This window comes from Pteropus medius, unplaced genomic scaffold, assembly GCF_902729225.1.
Source record: "Pteropus medius unplaced genomic scaffold, Ma_sr-lr_union100, whole genome shotgun sequence".
Lineage (NCBI taxonomy): Eukaryota > Metazoa > Chordata > Mammalia > Chiroptera > Pteropodidae > Pteropus > Pteropus medius.
In genome coordinates this window covers 2,625,096-2,649,471 of record NW_024344241.1, presented here as the reverse complement: position 1 = coordinate 2,649,471, position 24,376 = coordinate 2,625,096, and the positions used below count along the sequence as shown (strand labels likewise).

Genomic DNA, 24,376 nt, shown 5'->3' with positions numbered 1-24,376 from the left:
GAAAGCAATTGGCAAACCTCATTAGCTGTTTGGAAATGCCAAGCCAAAAAAATTTTTTTTGTATTCAATATTGAATATTTACATTTTCAGTTTCATGTATGTCCCTTGGTAATCTGACCCCTGATGCTGTAGGTAAGGTGAGTCAGATGCACAGTATCAGGAATGAAGGGCGGACTCTCTTTCCCTCTGCAGGGGGAGATGGACATGATCTCCTGGGGCGTGGACCTGGCCTCAGTGGAACAGCATATCAACAGCCACAGGAGCATCCACAATGCCATTGGAGACTATCGCTGGCAGCTGGACAAAATTAAAGCTGACCTGGTACTTCGAAATATTTCTCTTTTGAGTCTTTATAAAGCATACTGAAGGGTTTTGTGTAATTACTTGATCCCAGGCAGCTTCATCTGAAACATTAGTCTATGATTCCTTTCCCAACAGACTGGAAAATTTAAAAAATCCCATTTCATAAATGGGGAAGTAGAATCTGATAGATCTACTAGAGATTGTGTTAACACTCGAGGTCGGTGGTGGGGAGGAGGAAGTAGATAAAAGGCTAAGGGCATACAAGCACTCATTTGTGTACAGTTTGTAAATGAGTATTTTTAGGGGTGGTAGTTTTTTTCTGCAGAAAGCAGAGTCTCTCTTCAAATAGAGAAAATTGGACAATCATACAGTTTTATGTCCTTGGCAAATCCTTTTCTATGTGCTAATTAAAATGTATTTCTACTGAAGGAAATTATGTCTCATCCGGATACCTTTCCTTTGCTGAAAGGACTGACTTCAAGCTGGGTTGAGAATTACAGCATAAAATATTCATCTGATTTTAAGCGCTTTGTTCCCCCCGCCCCAGATCTTTATGCCTTTTTTTTTTTTAAAGAACAATGTTACTCATCTTATTTTCTTCTTTCTTTTTTGCCTTACTTTTGTCCACTTGAGTATCTGACCAATTTTCTCGAAGATCTAGGAAGTCCTAAATTATATTTTCAAACTTTTACAATTTTGTAACAAGTTAGTCTTTAGTGTGCTGTCAAAGTGAGCACACAAGTTAGTGTTTAAATGGCAGTGATCATGCCTTTGTGGAGATGGCACTGCCAGGCCAGCGAGGGTTTGCTTTCAAACCAAATGGGGAAACGTCCCTGTGAGTAAAAGATTTCATAGAACAAATAGTCTTTCTGTCAAAGACTGTGAAGTCAGTATCTGACGAAAAGAAAGTTTGGAGGGGTTGCTCTTTCTATACAAACCCACAAGGGAAATGAAATCATTAGCGGCTGTTTGTCTTCTTCCAGCGTGAGAAATCTGCCATCTACCAGTTGGAGGAGGAGTATGAAAACCTGCTGGTAAGCTGACTTATTTCTGAAGTCTCTGGGTTCAGTTCAGTTCATTTCCTTAAATGTGGAGCACCAACTGGGGCTAAGGCACCTGCTAGGTATTTATACCTAAATGACCCTGTAAGTACTTGGATATATACTTAAGGGCTTGTAGATGCTAATTTCATTTCTACTGCTGCTTTTCCTTTAGAAGTAAATTTTAAGTGATTTTTTTCTGAACACAGAGCCAAGTGCTGTTCTATTTGCAAGTTAAGTGTCATGTAAATAGCACTTGTTAAATACTTGCAGTTAATATACTAAAGCTTTTCCACTTGTGAGTTACAGCCTATTTATGAGGTATAAGCAAAAATGAGGCTTGTTTTCCTTAGAGGTTTACCAGACCATCATCACTATTTTATGACAAACTCTGAATCAATTACTTGATTCATAAGAGGTATTTCCATCTCTGCCTATTCATGTCACCCTGTCTTCACTTTTTCAATATTTCCTTATTGGCAGTGATACTTTGAAATAACGTGGCTAGTAGTGACAATAATTTTCCTATTAGGTCTGGTGCATGACTGATGGCACCTGAATTTTTTGGGATATGAGAGAGGGCAGAAAAAGCCGGATTTATCTTTTTAAGAATCCCATTTTACCTTCGTAGTCTAAATATCGAACCCAAACATCAATATCTGAATCAAAACTCTTCTTGGATTAGGCTGTTTCATTGAATCTAAAATTGCTCCCTTATTCAATGCAAGTTTGGATGGATTCTTTTCACATACCAGATGGTCAGTGAATGCAAGAGGTTAACATTTTACTGATTCTTGTGCTTTTTTTGGTAAAAGGAATCAAAAAGGACAATGCAAGTGTATCAGATCTACAGGGAATGCCATTAATCTGTATATTGTTATCTAATGCTGCTTTTGAATGTCCTGCTCAGAAAGCATCTTTTGAGAGGATGGATCACCTGCGCCACCTGCAGAACATCATCCAGGCCACATCCCGAGAGATCATGTGGATCAATGACTGTGAGGAGGAGGAGCTGCTGTATGATTGGAGTGACAAGAACACCAACATTGCTCAGAAGCAGGAGGCCTTCTCAGTAAGCTACCCCTAGTTAGTTGTAGATAATTGCCTTGAGGCTATTGCTTGGAGGCTGCTGAGGTGGGGACGAATGCGTAGCAGGATAGCTAAGGGCTCCAGTTACCAGGTTCTTGTCTTATTCTGCCAGAAAGAATTCAAGGGTAAGTTGAACAGTGCAAGGTTTATTAAAGCAAAAGTACACATCCAAGGTGGGGAGTGTGAGCTTACTAAGAGAGAGAGAGAGGGAGAGAGAGTATACCAGAGTCTCACCAACATGGCTGATTATGACCTTTTTGTTCTCCATGGAGGTTGGGTAGGGGAACATGGTGCTGACATAGCCTAGTTGTCTCCTCCCAGTAGGTGGGGAGCTCGGTTTCCCGCTTTTTTCCCCTCATGTGGTGTTTTTGGAACTGTCATTGTGTCAGGTGCATGATGGGAGCTGCAGTATTTGTGATGCAGATGAGATTATAATGATATTATAATTAGCCAAAGGTCATGCCTTAGCTAAAGATGGCATCTAGGCTGGAAAAGACTGCTTTTGGCTTATCCCCTCTTGCTGGGGCAAAAGCTAGAGAATGTCTGAAAAAAGGAAAAATTTCCGGAACCATTTCCTGGAAGGAGAGGGGATGTCTCTGCACTGCCTGTCCTGCCTCAAATGGACTTGTAATGATTTAATCAGTCAGTTATAATTCAGCCTATGTTAAAATGGTCATGAAAAACCACTGCTTTCTGAAAGCTTTTCAGTGACAAGAGGGGCAATGCATTGTTTAACACCCTGGAAGACAGTAGATAGTGTAAGAAGTAGTTCATTCATATGTCCCAGAGTGTGTGTAGCACAGCAGCATGGTGGCTAAAACCTAGAATTAGAAAATCTCAGCATTAGCTGTAGCTTTATCGCTTTACTTGTGGGAATTTGGACAAGACACATCACCAGTCTGGACTTAGCCACAGATTGGATGATTTCAAGCGTCCTTTCTGGTCTTAAACATCCTTTCCAGTCTTAAAAATGCTATGATTCTTGAGGAAAACATAATAAGATTCTTTGGCATAGTTCATTTCCAAAGTGTAGTTTTTTATAGAACTTCCTTAAAAACGGTGGAAGTGATGGAAGGCCATCGGTGACTTGTTCTGAAGGATTTTTCTTTCATTCACAGATACGCATGAGTCAATTGGAAGTTAAGGAAAAAGAACTCAATAAACTTAAACAAGAAAGTGACCAACTTGTCCTCAATCAGCATCCAGCTTCAGACAAAATTGAGGTAGGCTTTATCAGATTTACATTTTTATTAGGAGAAAAAAAGAGAAACTTTTCATAAAGTAAGACTGCAAATGAATGATTCTTCTCTTTATAAAGGTATGATAAGTTTATTTTATATTTTGGGATCCATACCCTAGACCAGAGGTCGACAATATTTTTCTGGAAAGGACCAAATAATAAATATTTTAGGCTTGCAGGTCATTTGGTCTCTGTCAAAATTACTTAACTATGCCATTGTAGTGTGAAATCAATCATAACCACATGTAAATGAATGAGCATGGTGGTTAAAACCTGTGTTCCAATAAAACTTTATTTATAAATGCTGGCAGTGAGCTGAATGTAGCCCTTGAGCTGTAGTTTGCTTACCTCTGCCTTAGACTGCCATCTGTAGGCTGTGTTCAGGGCTGACATTAGCTGGTAGCACTGGTATGGTCATACTGGTTATTTAAAAAATTGAAATATTTCCATATTAGTTGGTAAAATCATTGCCTTAAGTTCCTCAAGCCCTCTGCATGGGTGCCTTGGACCTCCCTATCTAGCAGCTGTACATGAACAGTGGTTGATGCAGTGGAGGAAGGACCCCTGCTCTAAGACTATCTAGTGTCTGTTCTGATTGTAGCTATGCCTTTTGAGTGAATATTTGACTAATCCTCCTAATGATGTCCATTTGTTAAAACTGGTTTTAAAATTTAATTTCTACCATACCTCAAGAGTTCCGTGTTGGGAAATTTTGTTTTTAAGTTTTGTAAAAAAAAGTTTGCTTGATTTGGAATTAGATTTAAAAAATTCACAGCTTGAATGAATTTCACTGTTTGAGTGGTGGTGAGACAGCTGATGTTTTCTTGTTTCAGGCATATATGGATACCCTACAGACACAATGGAGTTGGATTCTTCAGATCACCAAATGCATTGATGTTCATCTCAAAGAAAATGCTGCCTACTTTCAGGTTTTTATACTTAGTAATAATTTAATTGTCATTTAGGTCTTAATACCTTATCTTTTGAAAGTGTTTTAAAAAGCGCTGAACACAATCTTTAAAATATTGCCTAAAAATCCTTTACTGGTTTTAGTTTAGAGAAGCATGGATTGGTAACTTGTTCATCAATCACTCAAATAGTCTCTTACTGTCACATAAGTTAAGATACTTTCTGCTCTAATCTTTTCTCTATCCACCTATCAAACATGGGATCACTCTCTTCCTTAATAGTTTTTTGAAGAGGCCCAGTCAACTGAAGCCTACTTGAAGGGCCTTCAAGACTCCATTAGGAAGAAGTACTCCTGTGACAAGAACATGCCCCTGCAGCGCCTGCTGGAACAGATCAAGGAACTGGAGGTATCATCTCAGACTTAGGCCCTCAGCAGCCTTGTGCAGGGAGAGATAACATGCCCTCACTGACGCAGTTCAGGCTGCAGATTTGCATTATTGTACAGAACAATGTATGCCCAAAGCTCAAGCAAGCATTTTCTTCATCTTTCAGTGGCTTTCTCAAAATAAATTTCTTTATATGTTCAGCTGCTATGAAAAATTACTGTTGCTTAAGTAATTGCTATTGCTCAAAATAAAAATGGAGAGAATAACTGATAACCTGACATTCCTTTGGAAAAGCATATTTCAAGTTTTAGCAACATAAATGTCTTTTTACACAATGATATTCTTTCCTGCCCATTTAATTCATGGCTTTGTTGCTTCTGGAGTTGCTTATTATGAAAGGTTCTTACAGTCCCTGAAGATAGATGAATTTGTGGCTTTTTACAGCTAAGTAACTATAGCAATATCTCATTTGTAATATCATAGTAACTATATTAATGTCATTTGAAGATATTATCTAAAATTCACAGAGTATCTACGTTAAAGTATGATTTTATTTGCAAATGCAGAAAGAACGAGAGAAAATCCTTGAATACAAGCGTCAGGTACAGAACTTGGTGAACAAGTCCAAGAAGATTGTGCAGCTGAAACCGCGTAACCCAGACTACAGAAGCAATAAGCCCATTATTCTCAGGGCTCTGTGTGACTACAAACAAGACCAGGTGTGTACGATACAAAAGCTTTCCCTTCTTTTACATATGAATTTTTGTCAATCAAGAGAGCAGAATTTAATGGAGGTTTCAGTGAGCACCGTAGTAAATGTCTTCTCTTTTGTATACAAAGCAGCAAGCTGCTGAAAAAAATGTAGCAGCTTTGTTCTGAATCACATGATAGTCGTCAATAATTATGGCAGGTTTTTTAGTATTTTAAAACTAGTCTAATTCAATTTTAAGGCTAAATACTTCTAATATGCAAAACTTATTTATCTGTGATCACTCATCTTTAAATTTCTGACACAGAAGAAATGAAAAATGTGACCATTATGCTACATATAAAGTGAATGTCATCGCAGATTTTATGCAGTGATTGAACATATTCTGTAGGCTCTGTGGTAAATACATGCATTTACATGGAAAGATGACTTGTTTTTAGTAATTATGTAATTCCCACAGTTTTATTTTCTTATAAAAATTATGGAGGATTTAAGAAATATAAAATGTGTTTAGTTGGTTAGATAAATATTACAAAACAATGGAATTTATTCTACCATGTAGAAATGTTTTAAGAACTTTGTGGAGAGAATTAAGAACTTGAAATGGAGGTTGAAATATATAAATATCAAGCTTGTTACATTTTACTAGTTAAGATACTTGTTATATTTCAAGTACCTATTTTAAGAAGCTATCTCTATAGTTAATTTAGAAAAGAAGCTATTTAGATACTAGAGTTAATTTAGAAAGTTATTTTTCTGAGGACCTGACACCAGAATTTTAAAATTTTTATTTAAAAATTTAAAAGCAAATGAAAGAGACAAGTGACTCTCACACGCTAAAATCTAATACATAAAACATGAACTTGTAAACATAGAAAAGCCATGGGCTGAAATTTTACTTTACAGAAGGATTTCTTACTTTATTGGTAGATTCCCTAGGCTATTTTCAGAAAGTTACTTTATCTAATTCAGGTATTATTAAAAGCACGTATTATTAAAACCATCAGTGTTGTTGGATTGTGCAAAGATTATCTTCATTTGAGGAAAAAATAATGAGATAAAAAGCTCAAAATAGTATGCACATTTTCATCTTTATTTATATCTTTGAGAAAAAAAGATAAAAATGTGTACTCGTGAACAAAGCCAAAACACGGGGTTGCTTGCCTTACAGAAAATTGTGCACAAAGGGGATGAGTGCATCCTGAAGGACAACAATGAACGCAGCAAGTGGTACGTGACAGGCCCAGGAGGCGTGGACATGCTTGTTCCTTCTGTTAGTCTGATTATTCCTCCTCCAAATCCTCTGGCCGTGGACCTTGCTGGCAAGTAAGTTGTTGAAGTTCTTTGTAGCCATGACATTAATGGGAGTGGGGAGAAATAGGGCAAGTGCTTATACAAGGAACTTAAATATACTCTTCTTTACGATAATGCCCGCCGCCCCGCCACCCCAAAGGAACCTTACAAAGGTCCCCTTACATTGTCTTATAATTTTATGTTGAAGATATAGTTTTTATGGGGAGATAAAGAAGAATGTCTGACTATAGGAGGATTGGAGTATATAATGCTTGTCATACACTTTAAAGGCATTGTTTTGAAGTTCTTAGACAATCAATAATTTTGCATGTCGTCACAACTACAAAATGCCCTTAATATCAATATTTGCTCATCAATAGGTAGAGCATTCATTTAACAGATTGTCCATGTCAGATTCTTCTAAACCTTTGGCTATAGAAATCTTCAACCACCCTCAGAATAGGAAGGGTGGGTAGCATAATGAGCCCCATCTGGCAGCCATCAGCGTTCCATGCTTTCTCCCTGCTGTTCCGCCCAGTGTTAGACTTCTGTCAGTTAAAAAGTGTGTGCTACAAACAACACACAACAAAAATCATACTACACATTTTGATCAAAATGATTCAGACTATCTACACTAATGTAGCTCATTGAGAATGTGCTTTTGGGGAGTAAATTAATCCAAATGCATTGACATGTTGAATGTTTTGAAAATTATACATTCACCCCTTACTCTTGTGAGTTCTGTTTTAGTTTTTTGTGTAGTCATGTCAGCATGGCCAGATTTCCCGTTTGTGATAAAGTTTGAAAGCCGGGCTCAGCATGTTTTCCCTTTGTGTCTCCTAGGATTGAGCAGTACTATGAAGCCATCTTGGCTCTGTGGAACCAGCTCTACATCAACATGAAGAGCCTGGTGTCCTGGCACTACTGCATGATCGACATCGAGAAAATCAGGGCCATGACTATTGCCAAGGTATGTTCCCAGGATCATCCAGGCTGCCCGGAGGAGGCACAGTGCATGTTTCCACCAGGCAAACCTTCTAGTGGTGCAGCTAATGCTATTGTATCTCATTAAGAGATTCAGCTCAGCCTGCTACAGAGGGTCTGGTTTGTCTGATACAGCATGGGAGAAATTCACATGTGGCTGATTATGAGACAAATTAAAGTTACCTGACAAGCCAGTAGTACGTGGTCCTACTATATTACTCTGGATCCTATTATCCTTAGATGTAATGGAAAGTTAGGTCATAAATTATTGACTGGATATCACAGAAGTAAAAGGTGGGATAGAATCCCTAGAAGAACATTAGTTACTCAAGATCAATGGTTTTGAAACTGAGGTCTAAGCATCCCAGGTAAGGGGATCATTTTGGGATGCCTGCGATGGCAGAGCACAAAATGGGTTGATTTTGGCTCCCCTTATCCTTTTCTCTTTTCAGTCAGAGCAGCTTTGCTGTGATCTGCTTTATATTTGGGGCTTCTGAATAATATTTCCTTTGAAGAATAAAATTCCATAGGAAAAAAATTGATAACCCATTGCTATGTTTCTTAGGAGCAATCTCTCCACCCTCAAAGACCTTTTATATCTTAATGGGTCTGTGATGAGCATTGCCCTAAGCCCAATCTAGCACAGAGCATTTTTCAGCACTTCTTTTTGGTCATACTATGGGGGAACCATAAATCACTTCTGCCTGGTTTACTTCTAGCTGAAAACAATGCGGCAGGAAGATTACATGAAGACAATATCTGACCTTGAGTTACACTACCAAGAATTTATCAGAAACAGCCAAGGCTCAGAGATGTTTGGAGATGATGACAAACGGAAAATGCAGTCACAGTTCACAGATGCCCAAAAGCACTATCAGACGCTGGTCATCCAGCTCCCTGGCCACCCCCAGCACCAGACAGGTTTGTTTGGAGCATCTTTCTCTTTGCATCAACCATACGTACGGTTTCTTTAAGAAGAATATAGTTGTAATAAAACTAGTTTCAGAATCACTTCTTATAGTTGTAATAAAACTAGTTTCAGAATCACTTCTTTGAAAAATAATATATCAAAAGTCATTTATATGCTAAATTTTCGGAATCAAATCAAAGGAAGTAGCTACACTTTTATGCAGTATGGGTTGTTGTTGTTGTTGTTTTTGTTTAGGCCTAACACTAACTAGAAATTCTCTGATTTTTATGGTCCTGACCTATTTTTACAGTAAAAACAACTGAAATCACTCATCATGGTTCCTGCCAAGATGCCAACCATAATAAAGTAATTGAAACCAACAGAGAAAATGACAAGCAAGAAACATGGATGCTGATGGAGCTCCAGAAGATGCGCAGGCAGATAGAACACTGCGAGGGCAGAATGACTCTTAAAAACATCCTTCTGGCAGACCAAGGGTCTTCTCATCATATCATAGTGAAAATAAATGAGCTAAAGGTAGGTATCCACTAATATTTTGACTGATTCTAGGTATATTTATCTGCAAACTAATAAAAAAACCTCCTGGTTTAAATATTTAAACCAGGCAAGGAACATTACTTTTCAAGGAAACAGGATCTTTGTCTGAATTCTTCTCCCATCCTTCCAAATTCATAGACGTTTGCCAGACTGGGGATTCAGCCACAGCCATCTTTGCTGTGGGTGGCTGAATCAGGTACAGGTTTTTCCTTTGTGGGACATAGTACTTGGTTCATTTCAAAAGTTTTCAGAAACATTAATTTGGCTTTTGCCTAGAACACCTATGATATGGGCTAGACAGGTGGAATTATCTTCACTTATAAATAGGAAACTAACACTGAGAGATTTGGTTGGTGGAGTAGAAACTCAAAGCCATTGACAGAGCTGGGGCTACAGCCCAGGTGTTTCAGTTCAGGACCTTCTCTGCCCAGACAGGCCTGGGCACTGCATTGGAATGTCCAAGGTGTATATTCTAAGTAAGAGGTATGTGTTACATAGTACCGATAAGGTCTCCCTGTAGAAGGAAGTGAAAGGTCAAGTCAGTCTCTTGAATCTTTTACATTTAGTGAATTTTTTAAGGACAAAAATGATCTTAAGAATCTCACAACTAAATCAAAAGAGCTTTCCTTTTTTGACAGAGTGTGCAGAATGATTCTCAAGCAATTGCTGAAGTTCTCAACCAGCTTAAAGATATGCTAGCTAACTTCAGAGGTTCTGAAAAATATTGCTACTTACAGAATGAGGTATTTGGGCTGTTTCAGAAACTGGAAAATATCAATGGCGTTACAGATGGCTACTTAAACAGGTAATCGCACTAACGCTAATCTCAGACAATTCGCTTTGTTTAAGCTTCATTTTGTCAGACTTCATTTGCTTTATATGCTTGGCTTAAGCGAGCCTTTGCCTTAGTTTCTCTTTTCACTAGAGGTTCACTTGCATTCTTCTCTGCTTTTGAGAGAGGGTCTTCTAGCCAAGGGTGTTAATTTCATCCTGAGATCTAACGCATCTTAGAGCTAAGGTATACTCTAAAGGCCAGACTTAGAATTCTTCAGTTAATGCAAAATGGTGGTCTGAAACATACTGGAGGGAATAAAATTCATTCCTCTTGTAGCTTATAAACTAGGCAAAACAATTTTTTATCTGCTTTAATATTGTTCTCTTTCATTAATGATGGTGGGAGCCAAATGTTCAAAGTTTGATGAAGTCACTGACAATATTATTTGCCTCTTCTGCTCTTTACAGCTTATGCACAGTGAGAGCACTACTCCAGGCTATTCTCCAAACAGAAGACATGTTAAAGGTTTATGAAGCCAGACTCACCGAAGAGGAAACTGTTTACCTCGATCTGGATAAAGTGGAAGCTTACCGCTGTGGACTGAAGGTAATGTGGAAGGACATAACAGTGGCCCCATTTATGGGAAATCATACAGAACTCAGTCCCCAATTATAAGGCTTTACTAAGTTTTCATGAGTTTTGAGGATTACTCAATTTCATTTGCCACACATTGATATCAATTGCTATCTCTAGTACAGTTTTCCAGAGTATGTTAGCAGGAACTATGTGAGAAAGTAATTTGTGGTGAGATTAATCTGGGGAATGATTAGTTAAACACAGTTAAACTGTTTTCTTTACTATTGGACTTCTCAGAGGCATTAATATGTTAATATATAGAGTATGATATTTAGCATTTCTTAAACTAAAATATACATCAAATCCTTTTTAATGAGGTAGCACAAGGAACTAGATCTTTGGCACAAATATTGGGAAATGCAATCAGTAAATATATATTTGTGAACTGATTATTATCACTTAAAATATGAATATTCTAAAGAGTTTTATAAACTTTTTTTCATTTGGCGACGTAGTATAGCATAAAGTGGGAGATGAGATGAATTTGTGCTCTTTTTTGTCTTATGACAGAAAATTAAAAATGACTTGAACTTGAAGAAATCACTGTTGGCCACCATGACGACAGAATTGCAGAGAGCCCAGCAGATCCACTCCCAGACTTCACAGCAGTATCCACTTTATGACCTGGATCTGATCAAATTCAGTGAAAAAGTCACACAACTGACAGATCGCTGGCAAAGAATAGATAAACAGATAGACTTCAGGTATGCCGACCTCCTTCTGCACTTTCTTCCCATTTGGTTGTCCCCAGGATAATATTACTTGAAATAATCACTATAAAAAACAGTGGTTTTGCTGTGTGTGAAAGTTAGCATAATAGGTGTTCTCATTATGGACTGCCTGTTAGGCAGCTTTGTTAGAAATGGAAACGGAGTATATCACATTGGCCAAGCCTGAACCAACCCATGCCAGGTGCCAGGTGCCATCCCAGTTCTTAGAAAAACAGTGGAAACCATTGATTAAGCTCTTTTGTACCCTATAAACACTTGTTATGACTGTTGGGAGAAGCAGATTCTTAGAGTGAATATTCTCCAAAAGTTTTATGAAAATTAAATCATATACAAAATAAACGCTTACCACAAATGAGGGTTTTAAAAAATCCGAATCTTGTTTGTATTTCATTTTACTAGTGGTGCTTTCTAAAAGTATCTTTGTTAATATAAAATTCACGCATCATACAATTCAGTGATCTTTAGTGTATTCAGAATTATATATCCATCACCATAATCTAAGTTTAGAACATTTTGACACCCCAAAAAAGAAACCCTATACCCACTAGCAGTCACTGCTTTCAACCCCCCCAGCCCCAGGCAACCACCAGTCTACTTTCTGTCTCTATAGATTTGCCTATTCTGGACATTTTATGCAATCAAACGACATGTGGTCATTTCATGGCTGGCTTTTTTCACTTGGCATAATGTTTTCAAGGTTCAACATGGTATAGCATGTTTCAGTACCCCATTTCTTTTGATGGCTGAGAACATTCCATGTCTGGCTATACCATATTTTATTTATCCTTTTATCAATTGATGGATATTTGAATTGTTTCCAATTTTTGACGATTATGAAAAATGCTGCTATGAACATTCATGTATAACTTTTTGTGTGGATGTATCTTTTCATTTCTCTTGTGTATGTACCAAGTGGCATTGCTGGGTCTTGTGATAACTCTGTAAAAAATACTTTGAGGAACAGTAACAATGCTTTGACAATTTTTATAATTTTATTTGTGTTTTTCCTAGATTATGGGACCTGGAAAAACAAATTAAGCAATTGAGGAATTATCGTGATAACTATCAGGCTTTCTGCAAATGGCTCTATGATGCCAAACGCCGCCAAGATTCCTTAGAATCCATGAAGTTTGGAGATTCCAACACAGTCATGAGATTTTTGAATGAGCAGAAGGTATAAGCCAAGTTGCCTTTCCATAGCTGTTTTGAAATTATTTGGGTGTAAGCTGTAGTTTTCTCTGGTTTTCATAGCAGTGTCTAGGTTTGAAATGATAAATATTTAATATTACTAGCCCATTTTGTGAATGCTTAAAGACTGCCCAGAGGAAAAACAATTTAGATGTTTACAAAGAAATGTAATTATGAACATAGCAATAATGTAACGTTGTAATAAATATCTTTATAAATTGAAGTGAAAGGACCAGAAAAAGAGTACTGACTAGAAAGTAACCTTCTAGGTAGATAATAAGAAGTTGAAGATCTTTCTTTTTTCTGCAGAATAGAAAAACATGCTCATCTCCTAAGGTTTAATTTTGAGAATATGGGTCAGTACATGTAGTAATAAACTGAGGGAAAAAAAAATAACAGTGGTTAAAGAGTGAAATAACATTTATTTAAAAATATTTATATACTTTAACATTTGTAAATATTTTATTTTTTATATAGAACTTGCATAATGAAATTTCTGGCAAACGAGACAAATCGGAAGAAGTTCAAAAACATGCTGAACTTTGTGCAAATTCAATTAAGGTATGCTGGTCTTACAAAGAATGTTGGTATTTCATCAAGAATATTATTAACTACATTATTTTCTGATACACTTTTAAGATGATAAACTTCTTGAAGATAGCAATTATGGATTTTATATATTCTCTTATGAACTAAGCATAAAAATTTGTTACCCATTAACTTGAATTCATTTCACATTGGTAATATCTGTGGGAATAGTCCGGTCTTCATTCTTCAAATGTGAAAAATTCTCCAATTAGCATATAAAGATGTACTGCTTGGTTTAATAATGTAATATTAGCTGGTTGGGCACTAGATGCTCATGATAGCCTTTGGGGTTGATCATTAAAAATACAGGTTGATGACTCAAAACTGTGGAATTGTATCTGTCAGTGACTCCTTTTAAATTCATCAAGTCTATTTTTCTTAATCTTCATTGTTCTGCAGGATTATGAACTCCAGCTGGCATCATACACCTCAGGACTGGAAACTTTACTGAACATTCCTATCAAGAGGTCCATGGTTCAGTCTCCTTCTGGAGTGATTCTGCAAGAGGTATATGCATCATTCCATATCTCTTAGGGCCTGCCCTTCTTTCTGCCTCTTCTCTACTCTCTGCCTCTTTCCTGTCTTCCCTACAGTTCCTGAGTTCATCCCTTGTTATAGGGTATCCATTTGAAAAGGTAGAATAGTAGGTTATGTTCCCTCTAGTGTGAGTCATCAATATTTGATGCATTTTAGGAAATTATCAGTGGAAGTCTGAATCTGTTGTCTATATATTAGAGTATTTGCAGAAATTGGGCTTAAATTCTGGGTGTAATGAGGGAGACTCTTAAAAAGTGGAAAATATCTAGTGGATTTCAAAAAGACATCTTCTTCCCAAAGATGTCAGAGAGCATCACCTGTCAGATGGTTTAGGAGAAACACCCTGGAGTGATGAGGATGGAGTACAATGTTTTTAGCCCTTTGTTTTGTTGTACTTCTAGAATTTGGCATTAGCATGCAAGAAAGAAGGGAATTCACTCTTTAAACTATAATTTTTGCTATTTCATTGTTTTAGAAAATAAAATCAGTCAACTGGCATAGGACTTTTTTGGAATATAATATATATTTTCCCCCTTTTACTCCTTTTCTTCAAGGCTGCAGATATGCATGCTCGATACATAGAGCTACTTACAAGGTCTGGAGACTATTACAGGTTCTTAAGTGAGATGCTGAAGAGTTTAGAAGATCTGAAGGTAATTTACTCTATTTCCTTGGAGCATCAAAAAATAAAATGGAATAGAACTTTATTATTACTGCCTCATTATAACATGGATTTGGATACACTCACTGGTAAAACTGTATTTCCTCTACACAATATAATATAGTTTGCTCATAAGCCTGGGGTTAGTCCCATGCTCCAAAATGGACTTAGGTAATATTTGCAAAATTACAGCTATTTTATTTTGCACAAAACCAGTAATTTCATTTAATGTTTGGTCAAGAAATTTTCTTTACTTCTTTGTGTTAAGTTAAGAATAAGAATATCCTGGACTAGCTGCATTTGGATTTTTCATGTTGAGTGATTAACTTATTCTTCATTTCTAATACTTAAATTGAGTTTAAATGGAAACTTATTTTATACCTGGAAGTAAAGGAAACATAATTTATGAAATGAGAGGCTTTTGATTTTGGAATTACCTCATTTACAGATGAGGAAGCTGATATTTCAAAGATATATCATTTATTAAGACCACACCAGCAACTGATGAAAGAATTATGAGGAGAATACAGATTTCTTGAATTTTTGTCAAGTAGTTTTTGTCTTATATTACTCTTTATGTGCTTGCTTATTCGCGTGGTGGGTATATGCACATGTGTGTGCTTGTTTGCGTGCCTGTGTGTACATGTGCATACATGTGCGGGTGTGTAAAGAGAAATGAGAATGTACATTGATCTGGGAGGGGAAAAGTACTGCTTTTTCCTTGGGATATGAAATATTTATTTATCTTGTAATAAAACATATTTCTGACTTTACTTTCACAGCTGAAAAACACCAAGATTGAAGTTTTGGAAGAAGAGCTCAGGCTGGCCCGAGATGCCAACTCTGAAAACTGTAATAAGAACAAATTCCTGGATCAGAATCTGCAGAAATACCAGACAGAGTGTTCCCAGTTCAAAGCAAAGCTTGTAAGCCTAGAGGAACTAAAGAGACAAGCTGAGCTGGATGGAAAGGCAGCTAAGCAAAATCTAGACAAGTGCTATGGCCAAATAAAAGAACTCAATGAGAAGATCACTAGACTTACTTATGAGATTGAAGATGAAAAGAGAAGAAGAAAGGCAGTGGAAGACAGATTTGACCAACAGAAGAATGACTATGACCAACTGCAGAAAGCAAGGCAATGTGAAAAGGAGAGCCTTGGCTGGCAAAAAATAGAGTCTGAGAAAACCATCAAGGAGAAGGAGTACGAGATAGAAAGGTTGAGGGTTCTTCTGCAGGAGGAGAGCAACCGGAAGAGAGAATATGAAAATGAGCTGGCAAAGGTAAGAAACCACTATAATGAGGAGATGAGTAATTTAAGGAACAAGTTTGAAACAGAGATTAACATTACGAAGACCACCATCAAGGAGATATCCATGCAAAAAGAGGATGATTCCAAAAATCTTAGAAACCAGCTTGATAGACTCTCAAGGGAAAATCGAGATCTGAAGGATGAAATTGTCAGGCTGAATGACAGCATCCTGCAGACCACCGAGCAGCGAAGGCGGGCCGAAGAAGATGCTCTTCAGCAAAAAGCCTGTGGCTCTGAGGTGATGCAGAAGAAGCAGCATCTGGAGATAGAGCTTAAGCAGGTCATCCAGCAGCGCTCAGAGGACAATGCAAGACACAAGCAGTCCCTAGAGCAGGCTGCAAAGACCATTCAGGACAAAAATAAGGAGATTGAAAGACTTAAAGCTGAGTTTCAGGAGGAGGCCAAGCGCCGCTGGGAATATGAAAATGAACTGGCTAAGGTAAGAAACAGTTACGATGAGGAAATCATTAGCTTAAAAAACCAGTTCGAGACAGAGATCAACATCACCAAGACGACCATCCACCAGCTCACCATGCAGAAGGAAGATGACACCAGTGGCTACCGAACCCAGATAGATAACCTCACCCGAGAAAACAGGAGCCTATCTGAAGAAATAAAGAGGCTGAAGAACACTTTAGCCCAGACCACGGAGAATCTGCGGAGGGTCGAAGAAACTGCCCAACAGCAAAAGGCCACTGGTTCAGAGGTGTCTCAGAGAAAGCAGCAGCTGGAGATTGAACTGAGACAGGTCACTCAGATTCGAACAGAAGAGAGCCTGAGATATAAGCAATCTCTTGATGATGCTGCAAAGACGATCCAGGATAAAAACAGAGAAATTGACAGATTAAAACAACTTGTAGAAACAGAAACAAAGGAACGGAAATGCCTGGAAGATGAAAATGCTAAATTGCAAAGGGCTCAGTATGATCTGCAGAAAGCAAATAATAGTGCAACAGAGACAATAAGCAAATTGAAAGTTCAGGAGAAAGAACTAACGCGCCTGAAAATTGACTATGAAAGGATTTCCCAGGAGAGGTCTGTGAAGGACCAGGATATCACAAGATTCCAGAATTCTCTGAAAGACTTGCAGGTACAGAAGCAGAAAGTGGAAGATGAGCTGAATTGGCTGAAGAGGACAGCCTCAGACGACTCCTCCAAGCGGAAGCAGCTAGAGGAGGAGCTGGAAGGCATGAGGAAATCTTTGAAAGAGCAAGCAGTAAAAATCACCAGCCTGACCCAACAGCTGGAGCAGGTGTCCATTGTTAAGAAAAGGAGCGAGGATGACCTCCGGCAGCAGAGAGATGTTTTAGATGGCCACCTGAGGGAAAAGCAGAGGACCCAGGAAGAGCTGAGGAGGCTCTCCTTGGAGGTCGAGGCCCTGAAGCGGCAGTTGCTCCAGGAACAAGAAAACGTCAAACAGGCTCACTTGAGGAATGAGCATTTCCAGAAGGCAATAGAAGATAAAAGCAGAAGCTTAAATGAAAGCAAAATAGAAATCGAGAGGCTGCAGTCTCTCACAGAGAACCTGACCAAGGAGCACTTGATGTTGGAGGAAGAACTACGAAACCTGAGGCTGGAATATGATGACCTCAGAAGGGGCCGAAATGAAGTGGATAGTGATAAAAACGCAACCATCTCTGAACTAAGGAGCCAGCTGCAAATCAGCAACAACCGAACCCTGGAACTGCAGGGGCTGATTAATGATTTACAGAGAGAGAGGGAAAATTTGAGACAGGAAATTGAGAAATTCCAAAAGCAGGCTTTAGAGGTATTCACAAATATTTGATCACAGCTCCACTGTCTCTCAGATAATTCACTCCATTATCGTCTTAACTGTGCTCTTGCTTCTGAGATGGATGCTTGCACAGTCTGATTTTTCTTTTTACTGCTTTACTATTATCTGTCATCCACACAACTGCTTTAAAGTAGCTTCAGTACTCGTTGCCTTTCTATTCTGTGGCTGCATCAAGTGCCAATCTGTGTGTAACCTGTGTTTGGCCCTGCTTTTAGAACTTTAGCATGGTATGACAGCTGAGATCACTTCCTCTGAGTGTTCCACTCTATTTTCTAGAAGATAGCTCTTACATATTTGCTGTGACCTACATTTTTAACTAAAAATTTCCTAAATAAAAGCCGTGTCATAGGTGTTTTCTACGCAATTTAAAAAACATTTTTTCTCTCTTGCTTACATGATTTTTCTGCATGCATTATTCTATTCTTTTAATCATGGCCCTTTTTGTTTGGCTTTTATTCTTTTAACTCCTAATTTAAAAATAATTTCTTTAATTTCTGATACGTTTGACTTCTATAGACAATATTTGTGTGGGGCTGGGCGCGGGGTGTGTATATATAACCATAAATTTTTATTGCTTTTTTAAACCTGGTATTATAGCTGTATTAAGCGAGATGTAGGTATAGCAGATGTAATTATGTGGAACAAAACTCCCCCAATTTTTTCAAACCATAATTACTGTTACAAGAAAGACAGGCCTACAATTTCCAATTCCTTTTATGGAAAAAATAGTAAGTATGAAGCCATTTTTTAAAGTGGCAACATATATCTACAGAATTTTTTCATGAATTTGTAAGATAAAAAAATATCAGTATATCTAGGAAAATCAGAGAAAGGGAAAATAAGTAAACAAGTTTTTTTAAAAAAGTAAGAAAAGAGGTTAAATCGTGGTAGTCATATGATATGATCAAAACATTTTTTCCCATTTCTTTCTTTTTAAATTCTAGGCATCTAACAGGATTCAGGAATCAAAGAGTCAGTGCACTCAGGTGGTGCAGGAACGAGAGAGCCTTCTGGTGAAAATCAAAGTTCTGGAGCAAGACAAGATCAGGCTGCAGAGGCTGGAGGATGAGCTGAACCGCGCGAAAGCAACTCTAGAGGCAGAAAGTAGGGTGAAACAGCGCCTGGAGTGTGAGAAACAGCAAATCCAGAATGACCTTAACCAGTGGAAAACTCAATATTCCCGCAAGGAAGAGGCTATTAGGAAGATAGAATCAGAAAGAGAAAAAAGTGAGAGAGAGAAGAACAGCCTTAGAAGTGAGATTGAAAGACTCCAAGCAGAGATCAAGAGGATCGAAGAGAGGTGCAGGCGAAAGTTGGAGGATTCTACCAGGGATACCCAGTCACAGTTGGAAACAGAACGCTGCCGACTTCAGAGGGAAATTGACAAACTCAAACAGCGCCCATATGGGTCCCATCGGGAGACCCAGACTGAGTACGAATGGACTGTTGACTCCTCCAAGCTCGTGTTTGATGGACTGAGGAAGAAGGTGACAGCGATGCAGCTCTATGAGTGCCAGCTGATTGACAAAACAACTTTGGACAAACTGTTGAAGGGGAAAAAGTCAGTAGAAGAAGTTGCTTCTGAAATCCAGCCTTTCCTTCGAGGAGCAGGAGCTATTGCTGGAGCTTCTACTTCCCCTAAGGAAAAGTACTCTTTGGTAGAAGCCAAGAGAAAGAAATTAATCACTCCAGAATCCACAGTCATGCTTCTGGAAGCCCAGGCAGCTACAGGTGGTATAATTGATCCCCACAGGAATGAGAAGCTGACTGTTGACAATGCAATAGCTCGGGACCTCATCGACTTTGACGACCGTCAACAGATATATACAGCAGAAAAAGCTATTACTGGTTTCGATGATCCATTTTCAGGCAAGACAGTATCTCTTTCAGAAGCTATCAAGAAAAATTTGATTGATAGAGAAACTGGAATGCGTCTGCTGGAAGCCCAGATTGCTTCAGGGGGTATAGTGGACCCCGTGAACAGTGTCTTTTTGCCAAAAGATGTAGCCTTAGCCCGTGGGCTGATTGACAGAGATTTGTATCGGTCCCTAAACGATCCCCGAGATAGTCAGAAAAACTTTGTGGATCCAGTCACCAAAAAGAAGGTCAGTTACATGCAGCTGAGGGAACGATGCAGAATCGAACCCCACACTGGTCTGCTCTTGCTGTCGGTACAGAAGAGAAGTATGTCCTTCCAAGGAATCAGACAACCCGTGACCGTCTCTGAGCTAGTAGATTCTGGTATATTGGGAATGTCCACTGTAAATGAACTGGAATCAGGTCGAATTTCTTATGACGAGGTTGGTGAGAGAATTAAGGACTTCCTTCAGGGTTCAAGCTGCATAGCAGGCATATACAATGAGACGACAAAACAGAAGCTTGGCATTTACGAGGCCATGAAAATTGGCTTGGTCCGACCTGGTACTGCTCTGGAGTTGCTAGAAGCCCAAGCAGCCACTGGCTTCATAGTGGATCCTGTTAGCAACTTGAGGTTACCAGTGGAGGAAGCCTATAAAAGGGGTCTAGTGGGTATTGAGTTCAAAGAGAAGCTCCTGTCTGCAGAACGAGCTGTCACTGGGTATAACGATCCTGAAACGGGAAACATCATCTCTTTGTTCCAAGCCATGAACAAGGAACTCATTGAGAAGGGCCATGGCATTCGCTTATTAGAGGCACAGATTGCAACAGGTGGGATCATCGACCCAAAAGAGAGCCATCGATTACCAGTTGATATGGCATACAAGAGGGGCTACTTTAATGAGGAGCTCAGTGACATTCTCTCAGATCCAAGTGATGATACAAAAGGATTTTTTGACCCAAACACTGAAGAAAATCTTACTTATCTGCAACTAAAAGAAAGATGCATCAAGGATGAGGAAACAGGGCTCTGCCTACTGCCTCTGAAAGAAAAGAAGAAACAGGTGCAGACATCACAGAAAAATACTCTCAGGAAGCGTAGAGTGGTCATCGTTGACCCAGAAACCAACAAGGAGATGTCTGTTCAGGAGGCCTACAAGAAGGGCCTTATAGATTATGAAACCTTTAAAGAACTGTGTGAGCAGGAATGTGAGTGGGAAGAAATAACCATCACTGGATCTGATGGTTCTACCAGGGTGGTCCTGGTAGATAGGAAGACAGGTAGCCAGTATGATATTCAAGATGCTATTGACAAGGGCCTCGTTGATAGGAAGTTCTTTGATCAGTACCGATCTGGCAGCCTCAGCCTCACTCAGTTTGCCGATATGATCTCCTTGAAAAATGGTGTCGGCAATAGCAGTAGCATGGGTGGTAGTGCCAGTGATGATGTTTTTAGCAACTCCCGACATGAGTCGGTAAGTAAGATTTCTACCATATCCAGTGTCAGGAATTTAACCATTAAGAGCAGCTCTCTGTCTGAACCTCTGGAAGAATCGAGCCCCATTGCAGCCATCTTTGACACAGAAAACCTGGAGAAAATCTCCATTGCAGAAGGCATAGAACGGGGCATTGTGGATAGCATCACTGGTCAGAGGCTTCTGGAGGCTCAGGCCTGCACAGGTGGCATCATCCATCCAACCACTGGTCAGAAATTGTCACTTCAGGATGCAATCTCCCAGGGCCTGATTGATCAAGATATGGCCACCAGGCTGAAGCCTGCTCAGAAAGCCTTCATTGGCTTTGAAGGTGTGAAGGGAAAGAAGATGTCAGCGGCAGAGGCAGTGAAAGAAAAATGGCTTCCCTATGAAGCGGGTCAGCGCTTCCTGGAGTTCCAGTACCTCACTGGAGGCCTAGTTGACCCGGAAGTGCATGGGAGGATAAGCACGGAAGAAGCCATCAGAAAGGGGTTTATCGACGGCCGAGCAGCTCAGAGGCTGCAAGACACCAGCAGCTATGCCAAAATCCTGACCTGCCCCAAAACCAAATTAAAAATATCCTATAAAGATGCTATGAATCGCTCCATGGTGGAAGATATCAGTGGTCTACGCCTTCTGGAGGCTGCCTCTGTTTCATCCAAGGGTTTGCCAAGCCCTTATAACATGTCTTCTGCTCCAGGCTCCCGTTCTGGGTCCCGCTCTGGGTCTCGCTCTGGCTCTCGTTCTGGTTCCCGAAGTGGGTCCCGAAGAGGAAGCTTTGATGCAACAGGGAATTCTTCCTACTCTTACTCCTACTCCTTTAGCAGTAGCTCTATTGGGCACTAGTAGTCGGTTGGAAATGGTTGCTCTGCCTTGACTTCATTTATATGAATTTTCATTTTATTAAATAATAAAATCTAATGCTTAGCATATAGTGATATAATTTTCTAATGGCTTAAGGAAATATAGGCATGTTTGAAATCAAATAATAAAGGCTGTTGCTGTTCTGGCTTTTTATCTTCTTAGCTCATCTTAACTAATGTAATACACTGGATGTAGTGTACATGAAGTGGTAATCAGTTGTAAGGATAGCACAAATCGAATTTAGAATTTGTTTCTTCTGTGTTTAGGTTTTTGATCCATTCTTGAACTTCTTTTGGCCTATAATACAGATTTCTGCTCTTGGAGTTGAAAATTAAATCGATCATTGATATTTTAGTCATCATTTTGGTTATTACCTAAATATTTTCATTTTCTGTATTAGGAGAAAATTATCCTCCTCCCTACCCTGAAGAAACCCACCCAAACTTAAGCATTTTGGAATGAGTCTTTTTTAGTTTTAGAATTGGATCGTATGGCCCATATACTCTTATGTACCTGTTTGGTTTGGTATTAATTTGACTGTTTGTGCATGATAGCAATCTTTGCTTTTCTTTGGTCAAAGTTTTCTGTTTATTTTGCTTGTCATTTTCAATGTACTTTAAAAAGCTGCCTATGAAGTTTGCTATTCTGGCAATAAACTTTTAGACTTTTGAAATTTTTTGTGTTTTGATTTAATATGTTTATACACATAAGAGCATTTAGCGGCAGCTTTTTGATTATTGTAAAATGTCTAAAACATCTGTTTATGAAATACATATTAAGAAAAATCATTTACAAAATATTTAGTTCTAAATTCTTGTTAGAATTTGGTCTTTGATGTTAGTGTTAAAAAAATTTTCTTGCGTGCCTGTTGTGTACCAGGTAGAGTCCTTGGAAAGAAGCCTGTGTAAAGAGGCCAGGCTAGAGGTCAATAGCCAGTTTTAGCTTATTCTGACAGTGAGTGCCAAGTACCATGGGCAAAAGTCATCATCATAACATTTAAAACACATGAGGTGGCTAAGATTCTATTTTGGCTATACTTAAAATACATGGTTTTTTATTTTGTCCCCTAAAAGAATTGTCCTTGAATCGATGAACATAGTTCCTGAAGAGTTCTTGCATCTCTGCTGAAGGACAATGAAATATAAGCCTATTCTTTGGATCAAAGAGAAACTTGAGATTGAGACATTTGTCATTAAGTTAACATCACTTTACTAAATACCTGTTTTGTGTCTAGTATTTAGCTAGGTGCTATGAGGAGATAGAATTTAGAGGCCCCCTGACTTCAGGTTTTTGCAGTCTAGATGGGAACAGAACATAAAGCAATCAGTGGGACAACTTGCATATGCCAGTAATATATTAATACAATCGAATTTTATAGTACAGGTAGAAAATGGGAAAGCAAATGAAATGCTAATTGTATACAACAAAAAAGATCATATTTAAGATAACACTTAAATTATTGGGGTTTTGGTACTTAGAGTGAAAATAGCATTCATTTCTTAACTCTTCCCCTTGCTTCTCTCCCAATCTGGAGGACTTGTAATTAATTTCATTCACTAAATATTGAGTTCTGTGTGCCACATATTGTGCCAGAAGCTGTGTATTCCATGATAGGGAGCACATGGTACAAAAATAGCCCTCGTAATATAAAAGGAAGAAAAAAATAATATGTGATAAATGCTGTTTTGGGGTAAATGAAGGAAGTTCCGTATAGGAGAGCTAGGAGGCTGTGTTAGCTTAGGCCGCCATAATAAGATAGCTCAGATGCATGGCTTAAACAAATTTATTTTCTCATAGTTCTGGAGATTAGAAGTCTAAGATCAAGTTGTCGTCCATGGCTGGTGACAACTTTGTCTTGTGGGCAGTGTTGGGTAGGGAGGGAGCTCTGGTGTCTTTTCCTCGTCTTATAAGGACACTAGTCCTATCACATTAGGGCCCCATCCTTATAATATTTAACCTTAATTATCTCCTTTTTAAGGCCATATCTCCAAATACAGTCACATTGGGGGTTAGAGATTAAGCGTGATTTTTTTTTTTTGGGGCGGGGTGGGAAGGGGAGGGACAACACAATTCAGCCCATTACAGAGGCGTAATCTAGAATGGGGCAGGAGACTGCTCTAGAAAAATGATTATTAAACAGATCAGTATAAAGTAGTTCCTAAGGTTGAAACAGTACACTTCCTCCAAGCTGCTGCTAAAGTTGTCATTAAGCTCTTAGATGAGGATGGGCTGTGTCCTGGAGAAAGGACATATTTGACCTGCATTAAGTTTTGAATTGGTTCACATACATGGTGCATCTACCAAAAAGGGAAATAAATAAAATTTGTCAAGTGAAAATCATTTCACATCCAAATAGCCTCACATTTTCCAGGCTGCTGGGCTCTATGAATGCAAATAAAAAAAGATGCTGTAGGCAGAGTATGAATAAACTTCAAGAACTCATCCCTTAACCCACATCTGCTTACGGCTATTGATCTACTTCCATATTTTCTAGTACTGCCTTTTTACACTCATCACCCTTTTTTTGTAGGTCAGAGAA

The 24,376-nt window shown here is 38.7% G+C and overlaps 1 protein-coding gene across 3 annotated transcripts in view; it reads left to right on the top strand.

The window, feature by feature from the left end:
• Positions 1 to 22,510, top strand: part of DSP (desmoplakin) — a 40,783-nt gene extending 18,273 nt beyond the window's left edge. Inside the window, exons 5-24 of one of the 3 annotated variants that reach the window (XM_039869386.1) lie at positions 193 to 321; positions 1,287 to 1,337; positions 2,254 to 2,415; positions 3,551 to 3,655; positions 4,506 to 4,601; positions 4,863 to 4,988; positions 5,534 to 5,686; positions 6,848 to 7,002; positions 7,813 to 7,939; positions 8,673 to 8,874; positions 9,174 to 9,400; positions 10,060 to 10,226; positions 10,664 to 10,802; positions 11,343 to 11,536; positions 12,575 to 12,737; positions 13,229 to 13,312; positions 13,739 to 13,846; positions 14,431 to 14,529; positions 15,320 to 15,817; positions 18,586 to 22,510. In XM_039869386.1, coding sequence (XP_039725320.1) covers positions 193 to 321; positions 1,287 to 1,337; positions 2,254 to 2,415; positions 3,551 to 3,655; positions 4,506 to 4,601; positions 4,863 to 4,988; positions 5,534 to 5,686; positions 6,848 to 7,002; positions 7,813 to 7,939; positions 8,673 to 8,874; positions 9,174 to 9,400; positions 10,060 to 10,226; positions 10,664 to 10,802; positions 11,343 to 11,536; positions 12,575 to 12,737; positions 13,229 to 13,312; positions 13,739 to 13,846; positions 14,431 to 14,529; positions 15,320 to 15,817; positions 18,586 to 21,819 — 6,219 coding nt within the window. In that variant the 3' untranslated portion in view covers positions 21,820 to 22,510. Of the gene's footprint in view, positions 1 to 192; positions 322 to 1,286; positions 1,338 to 2,253; positions 2,416 to 3,550; positions 3,656 to 4,505; positions 4,602 to 4,862; positions 4,989 to 5,533; positions 5,687 to 6,847; positions 7,003 to 7,812; positions 7,940 to 8,672; positions 8,875 to 9,173; positions 9,401 to 10,059; positions 10,227 to 10,663; positions 10,803 to 11,342; positions 11,537 to 12,574; positions 12,738 to 13,228; positions 13,313 to 13,738; positions 13,847 to 14,430; positions 14,530 to 15,319; positions 17,615 to 18,585 lie in introns of all 3 variants that reach the window. The other 2 variants (XM_039869385.1, XM_039869383.1) reach the window with 2 other exon arrangements.
• The last annotated feature ends 1,866 nt before the right edge of the window (positions 22,511 to 24,376 follow it).